The sequence below is a fragment of the Halichoerus grypus genome, chromosome 7, assembly GCF_964656455.1.
Source record: "Halichoerus grypus chromosome 7, mHalGry1.hap1.1, whole genome shotgun sequence".
NCBI classification, from domain to species: domain Eukaryota; kingdom Metazoa; phylum Chordata; class Mammalia; order Carnivora; family Phocidae; genus Halichoerus; species Halichoerus grypus.
This window is the reverse complement of record NC_135718.1, coordinates 154,687,041-154,707,475: the sequence shown is the minus strand read 5'-3', so window position 1 is coordinate 154,707,475 and position 20,435 is coordinate 154,687,041. Positions and strand designations below refer to the sequence as shown.

General features: G+C 38.8%; 1 protein-coding gene across 6 annotated transcripts in view; it reads right to left on the bottom strand.

Annotated features, from left to right (window-relative positions):
* Nucleotides 1–20,435, bottom strand: part of ASH1L (ASH1 like histone lysine methyltransferase) — a 193,922-nt gene that overhangs the window by 91,125 nt on the left and 82,362 nt on the right. For all 6 annotated transcript variants that reach the window (XM_078078563.1, XM_078078561.1, XM_078078559.1 and 3 more), the window contains 3 exons: nt 17,002–17,103; nt 12,705–13,443; nt 1,745–1,924 (listed from right to left, as the gene is read on the bottom strand). In XM_078078563.1, coding sequence (XP_077934689.1) covers nt 1,745–1,924; nt 12,705–13,443; nt 17,002–17,103 — 1,021 coding nt within the window. The remainder of the gene's footprint in view (nt 1–1,744; nt 1,925–12,704; nt 13,444–17,001; nt 17,104–20,435) is intronic.

The following is a 20,435-nucleotide window of genomic DNA, read 5'->3' as shown; positions in this document are numbered from 1 at the left end:
TTCCCACATTAACCCTGAAGTGTGTACTTCATAACCTTTTTTACATTAAAGGAAAATGAATGTCTATCTTCTTCAAGTCTTGGATATTTGAGAGAATTTCCTATTATTGGGAGCTGAAACTAATAAGCTTAACGCATAAAACATTTTCATGATCCAAGAAGCAGGAATAGAGTACAAAGAGCTTATGTGGCATCTACTTCAGTGGCAAATAAATAGAAAATCTTTTTTTTTTTTTAAGATTTTATTTATTTATTTGTCAGAGAGAGAGAGAGAGAACACACAAGCAGGGGGAGTAGCAGGCAGGGGGAGAAGCAGGCTCCCCGCTGAACAGGGAGCCCAATGCAGGGCTCTATCCCAGGACCCTGAGATCATGACTTGAGCTGAAAGGTGGACGCTTAACCGACTGAGCCACCCATGTGTCCCAATAGAAAATCTTTTCAATGCAAAATAAGGTGCTGTGGTTTACATAGAGATCACTTTAACCACACCAAGTAAGATATAGCTCTAAAATCTAATCTTTCCTCTTTCAATTTCACTCTTTCTGGCCAAAATTCAGACCCTCACGACCTTTTGAGGGACACTGCGTTTCTGCCATTAGTCACCCCCCATTCATTTTCCGCTCTGCTGCTAGAGTTCATCTTATAACACATACTTGCATTTTTCCTTTCCTAAAAATATCCTATTTAATTTCCTACAGCTTAACGAGGTAAGTATCTTAGAGTCCGTTAGGTCCATGGTTTTGTGATCCCTATCATGCAATGCTTATTTTCCACAACACCACTATATTTCAGAAGCACTGAAAAATCTTTGCATCCTGTATGTGCCTAGGACAGGCTATCCTCTTTAACTGGAATGCCCTTTTCTACCTTGCAAACTAGTATTGAACTTCCAGAACCTAAATCAACTGTATTCTATGAGATACCTCGTACTCAGTGACAGGTGGTATCTCTTCAGGCTCTACATATATATATATATGTATTTTAAAAGATTTTTTATCTATTTGAGAGAGAGAGAGAGAGAAAGCGAGCGCACACAAGCAGGGGGAGAGGCAGAGGGAGAGGGAGAAGCAGACTTCCCGCTGAGCACGGAGCCCGATGTGGGGCTCGATCCCAGGACCCTGGGAACGTGACCCGAGCCGAAGGCAGACACTTAACGACTGAGCCAGCCAGGCGCCCCCAAGCCCTACATATTCTTAAGAGCGCTTCTTCAGCTGTACCTTCCCAAGGGAAGAGGACGTTCTTACAAGAAGTATATTTTACTCATCTGACAAAGTGTCTGGAAACAAGAAAGCATTCAATGAATGAAGAATGAATACAGAAAATCATCAAGGTCATTAGAGATACACACATAGTGCCATTTTTCTTATGTTTAATTAAGAAAAAAGGCACCATTAGAATCCAAACTATAGATATATAATTTAGGCAGAGAGAAGATAAAGATGAGGGAAGATACTGAAATTAGTGTTATACTATGCTAACTAACTAGAATTTAAATAAAATACCCAAACAAACAAAAACCAACCACCCCAGAAAAAGATCTGAGAAAATAATCAGCCCCAAACAACACAGTGCAGTATCATGAGAAAAGTGAACACCAAGGTGTTTGTGCTGAGCTTCATATTTGTGTACATTACACTTGTGTACATTACACTTGTATTCTGTTTTCTGATACTCAAACTGTTTTTTCGAACATGGAAGAATAATAGGTCTGTAAAGCATGTCAGCTGATAGGTAATACTACTTACTCTGTAGTTTTGTAAACGTCAGAATACAGCCCTGCTTTCTGATACTTCTTCTTTGGGGGACGTGGGGCCTTCTTTTCCCTTGGGATGAGAGAAAGCACAGGCTGCAAGGTATTTTCAGGTTCAGGAGGCTTGGCTGGGGTTTCAGGAGGACTGGGAATCTCAACTGCTGCTTCAGTAAAGCTAGAAAGACAAGTTTAAAGGAAATGTTTATTATTGGCTATTTAAAGAACAAGACAGCAAGTAAAACACAAGGTACGGGACTTCCTCATCTGACTGTGATGGAGTAACAGATACCAGACTTGTCCTCCTGACAGAAACTATTAGAAATATAGTAAACTACTATAAACCTGGAGAAAGTTTATGAAACACTTAGCAGACACTGGACAATAGGACAGCACTGTGATCCCTGAGAAAACTGAAAAGAAAAAAAGAAAGAAAAAAAAAAAAAAGAAGGCGCCTGGGTGGCTCAATCAGTTTCGAGTCCAACTCTTGATCTTGGCTCAAGTCTCAGGGTTGTGCGTTCAGGCCCTGTGTTGGGCTCCACGCTGGGTGTGGAGCCTACTTAAGAAAAAATAAAAAGAAAAATAAAGAAATAAAATTAAAAAAAATAAGAATAGTCCTATAGCAGTTTCCCTTTGTAGGGAGGATGATGGTGGAAGGAGGAGAGCCATAGCAGAGAACAGCCAACGTGATGAACTGAACAGAAAACAGAGAGGTTGAGGGCACTGGGACTGTTGGGGCAGAGTACTGGAGTGGAGAAAGCCACAGAGGAAAGTAATTCTAGAAATCTGTATGGGCCTCCCATAGTACACCGCTAAATGCGAGGTTGTGCACATGCAGGGTGAAATTCTAGAAGGCTGGACAAAGAACCACCAACCTACTGTATGTTGTAACCTGAACAACTCCCAGAGCTCACACACGATGGCAGGTGATTCCACGAGGCAGAGTGGAAGGACATTGCCTAATAGTAGGGCATTCCACAGATATCCCAGAGGGGAATATCACTCATTTCCATATAGCTCAACTATTCCTAGAATAAAGACCAGCACTAATAAAGCTTAAAAACAGTCTTGAAAAGAATCTAAGCCAAACCACAAGTAACTTAACTGCCTACCAAAAAACCCTGAACATTTGGAAAAGAACAAAAACCACACACAATTGTGCGACATTTACAATGTAAAGAAATTCACAGTGAAAAAAACCCAAAGATTAATGGCCAAATATTTTCCAAATTTGATAAAAAGTATAAACTCAAAGTTCCAAGAAGCTAAACAAACCATAAACAATATAAATTCAAATAAAACAAGGCATATCATAGTAAATTGCTAAAAACTACTCAAGAACATTTAAGAAGCGAGAGGACAAAATACACAATCTATAGAGGAGTACAAGAAGAAGGAGTGCAGATTTCCTGTCTGAAACAATGCAAGCCAGAAGGCAAGGATATAACATCTGTAAGTACTAAGGGAGGAGGAAGGGGAGAAGGAGGGGAAGGAGGAAAAGGCCTGTTAAAATAGAATTCTAAGTCAATCAAAAACATCTTTAAAAATTAAGTTGATTGCTGGGGCGCCTGGGTGGCTCAGTCTGTTCGGCATCCGCCTTCGGCTCAGGTTGTGATCCTGGAGCCCCACGTCGGGCTCCCTGCTCAGGGTGGAGTCTGCTTCTCCCACTTCCTCTGCTCTCCCCCAGCTTGTGCTCGTGTGCTCTCTCTCTCTCTCAAATAAATAAAATCTTAAAAAAAAAACTAAGCCGATTGCAGTTCCAGGCAAAGATGGAATAGATACTGCCACTTATCGTTCCACTAAGTAAAACTAAAGACCCTAGAAATTATATATGACACAAACATAAGCAAACAGACTGGCTAGGGACCTTGCGACCGAAGCAATGACATGGCAGGGAAATTCCTAGATAGTCTTTCACTACTGAGTATGAGGCAAAAACAATAAACTGTTTCCCTAATATTATGGACAAGGAAATTGTCCGCTCTCATCATATATTCAGCATCAAAGAAAAAAGTTCTAGCCAGCGCAAAAAGGTGAGAAAAAGAAAAAATCCGGAAGAGTCAGTTCTCTAATTTAATTCTTTTTCAAGACTGTTTGGCTGTTTGGGATTCCTTTAGATTCTTGATGAATTTTAGGATGGGTTTTTCTATTTTCATAAAAAACATCACTGGGATTTTGCACTGAATCTGTAGATCGCTTTGGGTAGTTCTGGTATTTTAACAACATTAGGTCTTCCAGTCCATGAACAAAGGCTGTCTTTCCATTTACTCACGTCTTCTTTCATTTCACTAAACAATGTTTTGTAGTTTTTTTTTTTTTTTAAGATTTTATTTATTTGAAAGAGAGAGAGAGATTGAGAGAATGAGTGGGAGGAAGGGCAAGGGAGAAGCAGACTCCCCGCAGAGCAGGGAGTCTGACGCAGGACTCAATCCCAGGACCCTGAGATCATGACCTAAGCCAAAGGCAGACACTTAACCAATTGAGCCACCCAGGCACCCTGTTTTGTAGTTTTCAACATACAAGTTTTACCTTCCTAAATTCATTCTTAACTATTCTATTCTTTTTGATGCTACTATAAGAATTGTTTTCTTAATTTCCTTTTGGGACCTTTTGGGAAAATTGTTGGTTTACAGAAATGCAGCTGATTTTGTATGTGGATTCTGTGTTCTCAACTTTGCTGAACTCGTTCAGTAGCTTTAATAGTTTTTGTGTGAGATCTTCAAGGTTTTTGGCATATAAGATCATGGCATCTGTGAACAGAGCTAATTTTATTTTTCCCTTTACAATGTGGATGCCTTTTACTTCTTTTTCTTGCCTGACGGCTCTGGTTGGGAATTTTAATACTCCACTATATTGAAGTGGCACAGGAGGGCACCTTCCCTCGTTCCTGGCATCAGGGGAAAGCTCTCAACCTCTCACCACTGAGGTTGTCTGCTGTGGTTTTTTTGTGCATGGACTTTATTATGTTGAGGTAGTTTCTTTCTGATCATAGACTGCTCAGAGTTTTTATCACAAACGTGTTAGAGTCTGTGAAATTATGTTTCTTCATTTATTGGCATTTGTGTGATTTTTCTTCTTTAGCCTTTTGATGTGATGAATAACCTTAATTGACTTTTAATTGTTGAACAAGTCTTACATAACTGGGATACATCATACTTGGTTATAGGATCTATCTTTCTATCTACCCATCCATCCGTCTATCCAACTAATTTATTATTTATCTTTTTACCTGTTCTTAGGTGTTTAATCATTTAATTTATTATGTATTTTTTACTGTTCTCCTTTCCAGGCAAATTCATTTCTACTTCTGTGCCTTATTTCTTTCTTCTGCAATCAAAAATGTTTTCTGCTTTCCTGCTTATCACCTACATATATAAATTCTCCCAGTGCTACGTTTCCCCATGTGCTGTCCATAGACCACACACATCAGAATTACCATGACAGCTTACAAGAAATGCAAATGCCTATTCATAGAATTTAAAAAATTCTTATTAATGAAGTCTGGGATGGACAACTTCCTAACCTTGCTGGTATCTATATCCAACACCAGGCACTCACTCTCTCTGTTTTAAAGATTTATTTGAGAGAGGAAGAGTGTGTGTGTGAGTGAGGGTAGGGGCAGAGGGGGAGAAAGAGAGAGAGAGAGAGAGAGAGAGAAGCAGACTCCCTGCCAAGTGTGCAGCCTGACATGGGGCTTGATCTCACGATCCCGAGATCATCGCTTGAGCCAAAATCAAGAGCTGGACGCTTATGCGACTATGCCACTCTGTACACGCCCTTTACAAGAGCATCCATCTCATTCTACTTAGGCTCTCACACCCTACACTGCATTGATGCTCTCCCCACTTTGCACCACGGCCCGACTCCTCACTCCATTAGGTCTCTAACATCAAACTCAGGGTCACCATGGTTTCCATGCCCCATCTGGATACCTATGCCTAAGGGCTTTAAAACTGAGTATTTCAAGGGGCGCCTGGGTGGCTCAGTAGGCTGAGTACCCGACTCTTGGTTTCGGCTCAGGTCATGATCTCAGGGTCATGAGACTGAGCCCCGAGGTCAGCTCTGCACTCTGCAGTGAGTCTACTTGAGATTCTCAATCTTCCCCCTCTCTCTCTCCTCCCTCCCCCAGTGCACGCACACTGTTTCTCTAAAGTAAAAAAAAAAAAAAAAAAAAAAAAAAAAGGTTTTATGGGGGAGCCTGGGTGGCTCAGTCAGTTAAGTGGCGGACTCTTGATTTTGATACAGGTCATGATCTTAGGGTCATGAGATCAAGCCCCTTGTGGGGCTCTACACTGGCCACAGAACTGGCTTAAGAGTCTCTCTCTCCCTCTGCACCTCCACCACCACCTACCCCCCTCCACTTGTGTGTGTGCTCTCTAAAAAAAAATAAAATAAAAAAGATAAAATATGGTTTTATGATATATTTATCTACATCAATACAATACTTTGTTCAGTTTCCATGGTTTTTGTTTTTCTTTTGCTTTATAAAAATAGTTACCAGCTAGTAAATCATTTTTAGGGACTTGCTTTTTTTTACTTAATATCATGTTTCTAAGACTCATCCATTATTATTACATATCAGCTGTAATTCATTATTTTTATTACCATATCATATTCCATTGTGTGAAAAACTAGAATATATTTATTCCTTTTCACGGTAATCTTGGATATTTCCATTTTCTATATGTTATAACCAATATTGCTACTACCTTTCTGAAAAGTGTTTTCTGGTGATTGCTGGGCAAGAGTTTTTCTAAAGGGGAACTGCTAGATTATATAGGATTTATTTGTAACACATTTTTTTTGTTGTTATATATTCTGGATACCAAAACTATACACATTATATGTGTTATAAATTTCCCACTTTGTAGCAAGTCTTCATATATTTGTCATGATGATGTTTATAGAAATAGAAATAGAAATCCTTAGTTTCTTATGCCCAATCATGGCATAGGTTTTACTGGAAGAGTCTAGAGAATTTCTGTAGTATGTCTTCATTCGTTGAGGAACTTTTTTTTTTTTTTTTAAAGATTTTATTTATTTGACAGAGAGACACAGCGAGAGAGGGAACACAAGCAGGGGGAGTGGGAGAGCGGAGTGGGAAGCCTGATGCGGGGCTCAAACCCAGGGCCCTGGGATCATGACCTGAGCCGCAGGCAGATGCTTAATGACTGAGCCACCCAGGCACCCCTAGAAATTCTTAGTTTTAATATAATCCAGTATATCAGTCTTTACTTGTATGATTACTGCTTTTGATATCTTGTTTATGAAATCCTTCCTGACAACAAGGTTGTGATATTTTTCTCCTTCCATCTATTAGACTTAGAAAGTTTAAAGTTTTGCTTTTAACACTTATGGATTTAGTCAACTGGGAATTAATTTTTTATATAGGATAAGACAGAATCCAATTTCATTTCCATTACTATGTGATATCATTTTTTTTTTTAAGATTTTATTTATTTGAGAGAGAGAGTGAGAGAGAGAGAGAGCACAAGAGGGGGCAGGGTCAGAGGGAGAAGCAGACTCCCCACCAAGCAGGGAGCCCGATGTGGGACTCAATCCCGGGACTCTGGGATCATGACCTGAGCTGAAGGCAGTTGCTTAACCAACTGAGCCACCCAGGTGCCCTGTAATATCAACTTTTAGGGCACAATTTATTAAATATTGTTTTCTGTCCCTATTTTTTTTTTTTAAAGATTTTTATTTATTTATTTAACAGAGAGAGAGAGAGAGCACAAGTAGGCAGAGCAGCAGACAGAGGGAGAGGGAGAAGCAGGCTCTCCGCCGAGCAGGGAACCCGATGTGGGGCTCGATCCCAGGGCCCTGGGATCATGACCTGAGCCGAAGGCAGCCGCTTAACCAACTGAGCCACCCAGGCGCCCCTTCTGTCCCTACTGCAGTGTTACCTCTGTCATACAGCAAGCTTGCATACATACGTGCTTCTGTTTCTCTTACCTACTCAGTTCTACACTGGCTTAATATACCATAGCCTGAAATTAAGTCTTGGGACAAAACTTTTACTTTATTCATTAATTCCATTCCTTGGAATATACCGTAAAGAAATGAGTGCCCATATCCATCAGTGGACATTAAAGGAATATTAAGAGCAACATTTTTGGATAATAGCCTCAAAGTGGAAATAACCCAACAGTAAAATGGAAAAACTGTATTGTATACAAACAACGGATTAGTACACAATAAAAAGAAGGTAACTACAGCAATGTGTAACAACATAGATGGTTTAACATGTATATATACGGTGAGCAGAAAAGGTGAGACACAAAAGCATACTTCATGTATAATTCCATCCAAATGAAGTTCAGTAAGGATAAACTAAAGAATATTGTCAGGGTTACATACTTAAAATGGTATTTAAAAAGTTATAGATGTGGTTACCTTGGAAGTCAGGAGACTGATTGTGGCTAATGGTAGGGAAGCAGCCTGTGATTGGGAAGGCACATGGGTGCTAGCTAGCAATGTTCAATATTCACCCCTTCTATGTCTACACTGGTCGTTAACTTTGGGAAAAAATTTTTAAACTGATTTCTTATGTCTATGTGCTTTCTGTATGTGTATTCCCCTCCTTACTTCCCTCACCATCTCTAAAAAGGTTTTTTATTATTATTATTTTTTTTACGTTTATTTATTAAGTATCTCTACACCCACCTGAGGCTCGAACTTAAAACCCTGAGTTCAAGAGTCCCAAGCTCCACCGACTGAGCCAGCCAGGCGCCCCTAAAGAGTTTTAATGAGACTAGAACGATCCTTTTATTTCAAATGTGGTTGAATTTTCTTGTAAACCGTCCGGTCCTGCTGCTTTCTTTTGCCATAAAATTTTAAATTAAAGATTCCATTTATAGAAAAGAAGCACTCAGGCTATTTCTTCTTGGGTAGGTTTTTCCTAGGAATATGTACATCTTAACTGAGATTTGTTGGGTGTAACGTGCTTATAGTCATTTTTTAATCTCTCATATATAGCCTATCTCCTTTTTAACTCATAATGTTCTTCATTGATCAACTTTATGAGTAGTGTGTATATTTTATCAGTCTTCAAGGAACTAACTTTGGTCTTCGGTGATTCTTTCTATTGTACCTTAGCTTTGTTAATTTAATGTATATGTTTCCATCTTCTTCATTTACCATTTTGGGGCTTGTTCTCTTGTTTTTCTCATTTCTTAATTGGCCTCTTGGTTCATGAATTTTCAGCATTAAAAAAATAATATAAGCCTTAAAGGCTATGAATCTCTCTCTAGGCACCTCTTTAGATACATCCTGCAAGTTTTAGTATGCAGCAGAGTGTTTATTCAGTTCTAAGTATTTTTAAGATTTTATGATTTTATTTTTTACCTAGTTTTAAAAATTTATCTTTTTTCCTTTTAGAACCAGGATTTGAACCCAGTTTCTTCTGAGTCTAGAACCCAGCTCATAACCATTACATTATTCTTTTGCAGTCTGGTTTGTTATTAAATCAACAAATAGTATCCAAACTCTTTAACATGGCAAACAAAGCCCTCTGCATGATCTGGTCCCCACAATCTTTTATTTAGACTCATTCTCCAGGCTCTAGACCGTACTCTAATTAGCTCTGTGTTTTGGCCACAAAAGTCTTCTTTCACTTCCTTAAGCTTGCCATGCCTTTTCATACTCAGCCCATAATGTTTGTTCTAGCCTTGCTCCTTTAAATAACAGATGAAGTCTACTCTTCAGATTTTAATTTAGTAATTACTTCCACAGGAAACCTAGGTCAATTACCTCAACAATACATTCTTGTAACACTAAATAACTGTTCATACTGGAATTTAGACTGTGTGATTCATGGGGATAGTGAATATATCTATATTTGCATACCACTGTTACCTATCCTAGCACATAGCATAAATGATTTTGCAATAAATACTTATTGAATAAGGAAATGAATAACCCCTGCTATGTAACAAGTATTATAGTAGGTTCTAGTTACAAAAAGGTGAAAAACTGTTGCTGTCTCTGGGAACTTCCTATGTCATGTCCTTTCTTGATACATCTCCTCTACTCCTGAGGGTAGAAACTGTATCTTTCTCCTCATAATTTCTTCAAATTCTAAAATGTAATTTTGTGGAAAATTAAAGTGTTTAATGTTGGTGACTATGATACTAGAATTTCCTGGAACAGAAAGGCTTTTCTGGAATAAAGCCTTTTCTCTGAAGCACATTTTTTTTTTTTTTTTAAAGATTTTATTTATTTGACAGAGAGACATAGCGAGAGAGGGAACACAAGCAGGGGGAGTGGGAGAGGGAGAAGCAGCTTCCCGAGGAGCAGGGAGCCCGATGTGGGGCTCGATCCCAGCAGCCTGGGATCATGACCTGAGCCGAAGGCAGACAATTAACTACTAAGCCACCCAGGCGCCCCTCTGAAGCACATTTTTAAGGTGACCCTTCCCCTAAAGTGAATGGTCAAAATGTCATGAACTGTCATGTTCTTACTACCGTGAAGGCAGAAATCATTCTTTTTTCACTGTTTTTTTTTTTTTTTTTAAAGATTTTTTATTTATTTGAGAGAGAGAATAAGTGAGGAGGAGGGGTAGAGGAAGAGGGAGAAGCAGACTCCCCACTGAGCAGGGAGCTGGATACAGAGCTCAATCCCAGGACCCCAGGGTTATGACCTGAGCAGAAGGCAAGACACTTAGCAGACTGAGCCACCCAGGTGCCCCTCTTTTCAGTATTTTAAAGCCTTAGTGACTAAAATGGAAAAACACTGATACTAAAATAGTCTGATGGGAAGAAACAATAAAAATAGACCCTAAGACCCCAAAACATATAAAAATTTAGTATATAATAAAGGTATCATTTCCAATAAGTAGGGAAAAATTAATCAATAAATAGTGCTAAGACTACCATTTAAATTTTTTTTTAAAGTTTAAATTACATCTCTTTTTAAAACAAAATCTCTATTTTCCTGCCTTTCCAAAAAAGAAAACTACAATTCAGTGGGAATATAAAGAGTAAAAACTACATACAACATAAAAACAGCCATGTTTATAAAACTGTAACCTTGACAATGAGTGATCATAAATATAGCACTAACTCATAACTTGTACTAAAGCAAATTTCAACTGATTTAAACACCTATATGCTAAAGCTAATATGGAGGGTGCCTGGGTGGCTTAGTTAACCATCTGCCTTCAGCTCAGGTCATGATCCCAGGGTCCTGGGATTGAGTCCTGTATTGGGCTCCCTGCTCGGCAGGGAGTCTGCTTCTGCCTCTCCCTCTGCCCCTCCTCCTTTCTCATTCTCTCTCTTAAATAAATAAATAAAAATCGTTAAAAAAAAAATAAAGGTAATATGGAATCCATTAAAGGAGAACAGTGAAATAAATTATTCTATATTCTTAGCATGGAGTAAGGTAATTCTACGTGTCCTAATGACAAGATCTCTGAGACACATGAAGAGAAAGAGTTAAAAACTACAGTGTGTTACCATTTACATAAGACACCAGCTTTGCAGAGGCACCCACCTGAACAGGTGTAAGAAAAGATATCAAAGTATACATAGTATACTGATTTTTTTTTTTTTAAAGATTTTATTTTTAAGTAATCTCTACACTCAGAGTGGGGCTTGAATTCACGACCCCGAGGTCAAGAGTCACATGCTCCCCGGACTGGGCCAGCTGGGTGCCCCTCCGTGGTATACTGTTCACAGTCACGCCCTTGAGGAGAACAGGATTTGAGAGGAAATGAGATCATGTGAAAAGAGACTTAACTTTTCAATCAGTAAGCTTTCAGTTTCACTAAAAGTAGTACAAGCACATACTACAATGAAAAAAATTTCAATCCCATATATTCTCTAGGAAAAAAAAGTATTTTTCCTAGACGTATGCATTAGAGAGTTATGAAAAACCTCTCTATATAGGATTCACCAAGGCAGATGGCAGAGAAAAAGACTGATAAACTCTCACTGTTCTATTGTTGTTTGGCAAGAAAATATAAAGAAAACCAAATGTCATACAACAAACACTAAGGGTTATCATCCTGACTGTATATAATGAGTACTTAAAAAATAGGTAAGGTACATAAACAAATACTAATGTCCCAATATGCAAATAAGTGCAAATTAAAATAAGTAGGAAGCAACATTTAGGAAGTATATTTCACCTAAATTAAACTGAGGAAGACATTTTGCCCTGCCTCCGATAAAGATTTTTAGAAAGATAATTTCCAGGGTAGGTAAGAGTGGGGGGTAAGAAGTATACGACTATTACTGTATAAAATTAGTAGAAGTATAAATTGGTGTGGCTTTTAAGAGAGCAGTTTGAAAATAAATGTTAAGAGGCTTAAAAATGTGCTGGCAGTTTTAATTTGTATTTCTCTAATTGTGAACAGGGGCCGCCATGTAACTATGAGTGAGCATGCTGTATTTAGTAAAGGAAAAGTCATTTGCAAATGGTGAATACTGTATTATAACTCATTTAAAACTACCAAGCATACCTTCAGGGGAAGAATCTGGTTGGATACATAACAAAAGGATTAAAAGCTCTTTTTGGGGGAGTGATTTTTGGCTCTGTGCTCTACACCTTTTAGAAAAGTAAGACTATAACAAGGAAACTGTGAAGAAAATAAATCTAACCTGCAGAAAAATGTGTGACGATAGGATGAAAAGTCTGGAGCACAGAGAAGAGTCTGAGCCTAAGACTAACTGCAGCCACACAGCTATGTGCTGGGTAAAATACATAACCTCTCCGGGCCTTGAATTCCTCCTCTGCAAAGTCAGGGTTTCAGCCTGGACTGTTACATCCCATGTGCTTCTTAATATTTCATAATTGTGGGCAGCCATAAATAACACTTTTAAATAAAACAGAAGAGTAGAGGTTTTACATAATGAAAGGTTAGGAGATTACCTGAAGAATTCAGCTGCATATGTATGTTATGTTTATAAAAAGCTGTTTTTCTCCCCTCAGGTAAAACGTCAAACAAGGATAATTACCTTTTAGTATGCTCTTGCTCTTCCTCTGGGAACGGCTTCTGCTTTTTCTTGGTCTGTTCTTCCAACAGCCAACTCTTCCTCTTCAGCCCCTTCTTATGTTCTGGACTCAGGTTTACGCTCTGTACAACAGCCTCAATGACGTCCGTAACTGTGTCGGGACGGAGGGGCAGGGCTGCTCTTTCTTCGCCTTCATTCGAGTCAGGGCTGACAAACCGGGCAGCCTGGAATGCTTGCATTGACACCACAGCCTGGAGGGGGCATTTCCGAGGTCGCCCTGGTCTGCGTTTCACAAAGTTATTCCCTGTCCTGGCCTGTCTCTGAAGTTTTTTGGCTTTTAATATTTTATTGACATGGTCCAGGTTTTTCTTAGTGGCCAAGATTTTGTCATAATTGCACATTTTCCGAGCTTGGCGCTGCATGGCTTCCACGACACTTCTCTTGATATGATGGGGCGAGCAGCTGCTCGGCAACTTCTCAGACAGGAGTGAGATGCCGCTACTGCAAGAGTCACTGGGGGCTGAGGGCACCAGAAGGCTGTCCGGTTTTCCCAGGGCTCGCTCCCTGCTGTGGCTGCGGCCTGGACTGGAGGAAGGTGGCCCCGAAGCAGATGCAATCACAGCATCTATATTCTTCTCCAGGGGCTCTTGGTCCTCATGTTGGACCATCCGCTGCAGCAGACTATCCACAGAGTCATCCCCGGAAGCAAGCAATCTTGGACTTCGAGAGGGAACTCCGTTTACTACATAAGATGACAAATCACACATAGAGACAAACTGAACATAGCTAGTCATTTAAATAACTTTTTACATCAAAGGAATACTGCTCCATTTTTCTTAACAGGATTAAACATCCTAACACCATATGCATTTGTCTCTCCCAAGCAAGTTGATGGTTTATTTTCCTGAATAAGGCATATTACAGTAATCATAATAAATTCAAAATTGGCCTGTTTCCCTAACAATATGTGAGTTAAAAACCAACAACAATTCTCAATCTCTGAGATGAGGAGCAGAAAGAAATAGTTTATTTCTTCAAAACTGACGGTCCATTTAACTGTAGAGACTTGCCAGTTAAATGTTGGTGATATTTCTAGTTCAGTGCTTTTTCTGACAATGCTGCAAGTACAAAGGACATAAGTGAAACTTCTTAAGAAAAGCTTTAAAACTAGAATACTAAACATATGTATAAACTAATTTAGAAAGAATACACGTTGACGGTAAGATCGGAAAATAAGTGGTCTTCAATGAATCTTGTTATCTTAGTGGCCCAATGACTTGGTGAACTTTGTTTCTTCAAATACCACTCCACACTTTTTTTATGACTACACATAATGTGGGAAACGCTCACCTTCCTCTGGTAAGCCACATTAGTTTTACAGTGTCTGTAAACATCAGATCGAACAGGGCCATTTCCCAAGATATCCAGTCGCTTACTATTAATGAACACAGGTCATACTTTTCCAAAGCTGATCAACGGATTTCCTACCTATGTGAGTTTAAAATGTGGTACTATTCTAGGTACTCCTTTACAAGCCCAGGGCATTCTAGATTCAGTCTCATCAATTTGTCTCAAATTACCAGTAACTTCCTTCAGATAATACCCAGTAGAGTCTTCTTTAAATTCAGGATTTTTCAAATTTCAAATTCTCAGAGCTATTAAATATCACTACTTCTTAAAATCTGGCCTCCACTGTTTCTCTGGTAATACATTTTGATTATCTTCCAATTACTTGCAACACTATCAGATTTAACTGTAGAGGTCCCTAACCCCCAATACTGTGTGTTTACCTTTCATACTTACTTCCCCACTGGCAACATGTTTATTCTCACAGTTTCAATGATGAGAACACACATACTCATCTTCAATTTTCTCTGAAGATGACCACAATGAGAACTGCTTCCTTCCTATACCTGGCTTGAGCCCATGAGCATTTCTCACTTTCTCTGGTACAAGTGCTTTCCTTGTTGAACTCTCCACGCTCTTTGGCAATTCACTCAACTACCACCTATATTCTGAGATGCCCAAATCTCTATTTTCTGAATAAAACTTTTTTTCTACTTCTCTACTTTTGCATGTTTCACAGATTTCTCAAACTCACATTTACAACTTATGTCATTACCTCCTCCTCCAACCTTGCTCCTCCAGACTATGAAACTCAGTGAATGATACCATAAAGCCAACTCTTCTACATTATATGTATGGAGCACCAATTACATAGCAGGAATTTTGCCAGCCAAGCTCAGGTCACATCATCTATTATTTCTCCTCTACTCTCCCCACAAACCATAAAATGTGGTTTTATGTTAGTCTGGTCTCTCCAACCCATCCCCTGTCCTCCACACTACCGCAGCCGCTCAGCACTGAGCTAGCCTTGTCCCCCTGCCCTAAAGCAACCCATCCCCTTTCCTCCACACTACCGCAGCCGCTCAGCACTGAGCTAGCCTTGTCTCCCTGCCCTAACTGCCTGCAGGGCTACTACAACATGTACCCGAGTACATGTGATGTTCTTTGTGGCTATCTCCTTGAAATCTCATTCTTTCTTTTTAGGGGTTGGCAAACTTTTTCTGTAAAAATCTCAATGGTAGATATTTTAGGCTTTCGAGGACACATATAATGTCTCACATATACGTTTTTCCTTTCTCCTTTATCTTTTTAAGCAATCCTTTAAAAATATAAGAACAGGGACACCTGGGTGGCTCAATCGGTTAAGTGTCCAACTCTTGGTTTTGGCTCAGGTCAGGATCTCAGGGTTGTGGAATCGAGCCCTGTATCAGGCTCTGCAGTTAGTGGGGAGTCTGCTTGAGATTCTCTCCCTTTCCTTCTCCCTTCCCTTCTACTCCTCTCCTCTCTCCCAGCTAGTCCTCTCTCTAAATAAATAAAATCTTAAAAAAAAGAAAAGTAAAAATGATTTTTAGCTGAAGGCTGCACTAAAAGAGGCCTTGGGCAGCATCTGGTCCACAGGCTGCAGTTTACTAAACCCTGGTTTAGGTCGATACCATCAAAAGTAGTCACTCATTGTTTAAGAATCTCTCTGAAGCAGTGTGAAAACAAAACGTTCTGAGAGACAAAACCCTCACTGCTGCTTGAGTTCAACTGTACCTCTGGCACAATGGTGCTAATAAAAAGCTTCAAATATGCTGAAGCCCATCATCAGATAAATTCAACAAGCATGACACGGGTACAATTTGACAGGCTGGCCTTGAACTGATGAAGGAATCAGATTTTCTGACCGTAAGTCACAAGTGATCTACCAATCAAAAAATACGACAGAAAGCCAAGAAATGGTATGTCACTTCTTGCCTAAAATTTTTAATGGTTCCTGAGTGTTATTAATAAGGTTCCCTACATGCTTTTACAGCCTCATCTTTAGTCCCTTTACCTAACCACATTGGCTCTTTTATTTAATTTTTTAAACTCACTGTTCTCCCCTTTACATATGTTACTTCCACTGCCTAAAATGATCCTACCAGTGCACATCTCTCCTGATGACATTGATAGATTAAAAAGGACTTCTTCCTCTGCAATCCTCAGAGGACAGATATATATATCTCTATATATAAGATACATAAGATCTGTATATCTTAAATATAAGATATATATATATATCTGTAATATATATATATTATCCTCTACTTTTGTTTTTTTTATAAACACACAACCAGTAAAAAGGAAAAATTGAGAGCATAATCTAAATCTATGTATGAACTGCACAAATATGATACATTGTATTAAGAGGTTATACATATTTAAAATATATAAACATTACACATTTTAAAAGTTAAGGTTAGAAATAAATATTAATAGAGATTCTTCTTACAACCTCATAAATTGTTTTGCACATCTCAGAGATCTGTAAATGCTACTCTGGAAACTACTGCTTTACTAAGACAATTTTATATACATAGCCAAGCCTTTATTAAATAGTTCCAATCCACATTGCCCTGTAACACCACACACTCCTTTAGCTCAACTCAACTTTTAAAATCTCTATTTTGTGTCTGCCTACTCTTGTACCTAGTCATTTTGAATTATTCCCTCTGAACCCCATCAAAACAACTGCACATCCGGGAGCAAGCCTACCTGGACTTAAGGAGCATGAAAGGGAGGACCAGGACACTGTTTTAGTGTACGTTTCTGCTCATTCACACATCCCACAACCGCTTCTGTTTTTTTCTATGGTACGTAAATACAAATTGTAATTTATGTTGTAAAAGTTTATAGTATCATATTTTAAGTCTGTTCACAAGTAACAGGTGGGAAATTCTAGTTAAAGTCTGGTGAAATAAACAGTCCTTGCCTGTTGAAGAAGTACTCTCAGATGACGACCTCTTCCGGGTAGGGCTACAGTTTGTGCTCTCTGATGGTCGCTGGGAAGACTTTTCTGAGGTTGGCTGAGAACCTGGAGGGAGAGGAAAAGATAGACATCATAGGAAAATTCAAGTCTAAAAATGAAGTCAAACGATGCTGTGTCAGGACTGTACTGTTTTGGTTGCTGTCGCTGCCATTCCCTGCAATAATACAACTTCTAAGTGGACGACAAGTGGACAATAAGCAGAGGACAAACCATACTACGTGCTGCCGACAGAATTCCACAGGTCTCATGTACATGAATTTCTCCTGTTACGTTAACAGAGGGAAAACTAGTTTTAGTGGAAGAATGAACAGAATACATGATTTAGTTTTTATGTATCACTACTATGAAACATATTAAGACATTTATTGATAAAGGTCACTAGCCAAATTCTAATCATGTCTGTTCCTGATTATCAATTCAAATTCATCATATGAACTGACAAACAAAATTTATAATGCAATTAATTAGGAATGACTAATGTGAGAAAGCAGGTCCACCCTGAGCATTTGATAGAATCAGAGGTGAGAAGCAGAGTCAGACCTTAAATCAGTACATCCTATCTACTCCACAGAAGTCACTTTCCTAGTCTGTGTGTTTCCTCTACAGCATATTCGGGAAAACTGGTGACTAATTTATCCATGGAACAGAGCAAACCTACTTTAAAGCTGTACACATAAGGTTCCTATATACATAAGAGGTCATAAAGACAAAGAAACAATTTCCTTTCAAAAAGTTACACACTTTTTGCCAAAACCCGAAATCAATGCAGCATAATTTAACACATTTCTTACTGAAGAGAAAAGTATGTTGTTCAGGAAAGATTATTTTTCTGGATAAAATATACTTGGTTCTGATAGAGGATTCCTTATAACCAAAAAAGCCAGCTGTTGAGAATACATAATAAATATCCATCTCATGTTTATCAAAAAACTAGCAGTACTGTGAAATGTTCACTTTTAACTAGAAAAGAAATTACAAATAGAAAGCCTTACATGTAACTAGAAGCACAAAAGGTACAAGAAGTCAAATACTTGAAGATGAGATTTTTAAGATCTGCCTCTAAATGAGCGTTAACTCCTTAATGAAGACGTGACTAAGTGAATGAAGAACAACCTGAGGACAGAAGAACTGAATGGAGCTACGTTTCTAGTATTTCCCTTTCTCTGAGAGAAACAATAAACCCCAAGCCCTGTTTTATTTATATAGTATCTTAAATCACATCATTGTAAATCCTTTTAGCAGGCTCTTTTAGCGTTGCCCAGGTGAGATATAGGACTATGTGTTGCCATTCAAGAGTAACAAGTTAGATTTTTGGGAAACTGATATTGTGATAGTACATCCTATTTCTCAAACAGTGACGACTAATGTGAGCTCTAATCAAGAAGCAATACTGTTTATTGTTGAATCTTAAAAATAAATACAAAGGGATTTTAAAAACCAGCAGTACAATAAATCCCCCCTAGATTGTGGTTCAGATAAAATTTCCATTAAAGAGCTAAATACCACAATAAAAATATCTAAGTGAAGACATAACTTTATAAGTATTAATACTGAAAAATTCATACACTGGACAGATAAATATTTCCTACTCAGACACACAGCCAAGACAGAAGACAACAGTGGCCAAGAAGCTTGAGACATCAGTGAACTCTCTATCACTATTCTCCTGATGAATAGGCAAACAATCTTAGATTAACTACGAGGGAAAGGAGGCGTTGGAGAGTACTTTTTATAAAGTCTTCTCTCTCAGTCATAAACTAACATTTATTGAGGGCACTTTATATGCGTAGTCCTATGCTAGACATTGTGGAAGTGGGGGAGAGATATAAAACAGCATACAAGTCTCTGCCCTCAAGGAGCTGATCTAGGATCTTGAATGTCATCATGTACTACATTTCAGATGGCATTTGAGCCATCCATTCTTGAGCTCCGTCTTCAGTTTCTAGGCTATTTGGTAATGTTTCCCAAATTTCTTGCTCATCTTCAAGAAAGTCTTGATGAGGCTTCAACTGTACCTTTGATCATCAGGATATCCTGAGAATCACCCTGCCTGGCCTCACCCACCTCAGGGTAAAAGAGGGTACAGGCACTTTCTTCAAAGCTCCTTCTTTTGGTGGCATCTGGAGCTGCAGAGGAGGCAGTGGGAGGTGGAATGGGGGTCAGATCCCCGGAGATCGTTATTGGCAGCATTGTACAGCAATTCCTGAGAAACTGAAACAATTGAGAGAGACATGGCTTAGCTCACTTAGCTTCTGAGCCACTTTTCATTTCCTGAAAGTAATGGAGGCCAGCAGCCCATTCTTAGGATTTAACAGGAGATTGGAATAAAACTTCATTCAGGATGGTTCTCATTTTTCATTTTAAAAGTCTGTTTGAATTCCCTTTTCATAAAAAGCAGAGATGTTCTTAACACTATTCCATATTTAAGGGGAATAAGGATGTATCCCTGAGATATAGATCTCTAGGGTTCGGTAATCATCAGATCTAGATCCTTATTTCATTTTAAAACGTTGCTTATAGGATAGGAAGATGACGAGAATACCTGAAAAAAATGACCTAATGATGTAAAGCAACCAAGATTAAGACTGGAAAATGATGACCAAAACTTACATGCACGAGGTAGCAACCTGTTAAAGATGTTCAAACTGGCCTAACAGCAGAAATCATAGGAAATCTGCAAACATTATCTCCAACGCTGCCAAAAACGTACTGTGCAGCTGGGTGGCTGGAGAAGAGCAAAGTAACACCCAGAGAGAACAAGCATGTCCATTTCAAAAGAGACCAATAAATCCATGTTTCAAAACCTAAAAGAGAGTGCAGCGCAGAACTGTGTGTGGTGGAATGTTAAGTACATCACCAAGGGGCAAGGTGCCCTGAGTCTGAGTCCTGGCTCTGCTACAAATTAGATTTTAAGATCCAGGCAGGTAAATGCACTTGAATGTTGGTTTGATAAAGCACTCTAACTCACACGGCTAATGTGAATTCCAAAGTGAAGCAATGTAAAAAATTAAAAGGGTTTTTATAAATGTCATACTATTACACGTAAATTGGCTCCTTAGGTTTATCGTTAAATTTTTAGACCCTAATTACTTAATAATGTCACTGACAGGTGTAGGCAACTATTCGATATTAAAATAACAAAGAAGGGCAGGGACTTATGCCCAATTAGGAAATGGAACTAACGTAGACTATCAAGCATCATTCTTAAACATGAAGAAGAGCCAGTAAAAGAAGTACGTCTGACAGGGAAGTAGGAGTAAGAAGGTACCTCCAAGGCTCATAGGTACCCACAAGGCTGGAAAAACCTCCTCTGAAGTGAATCTTGAATCCACTGACTCTTGAGTACAGCTTCTCCAGGGCTAGGGTTATGCTCTGGA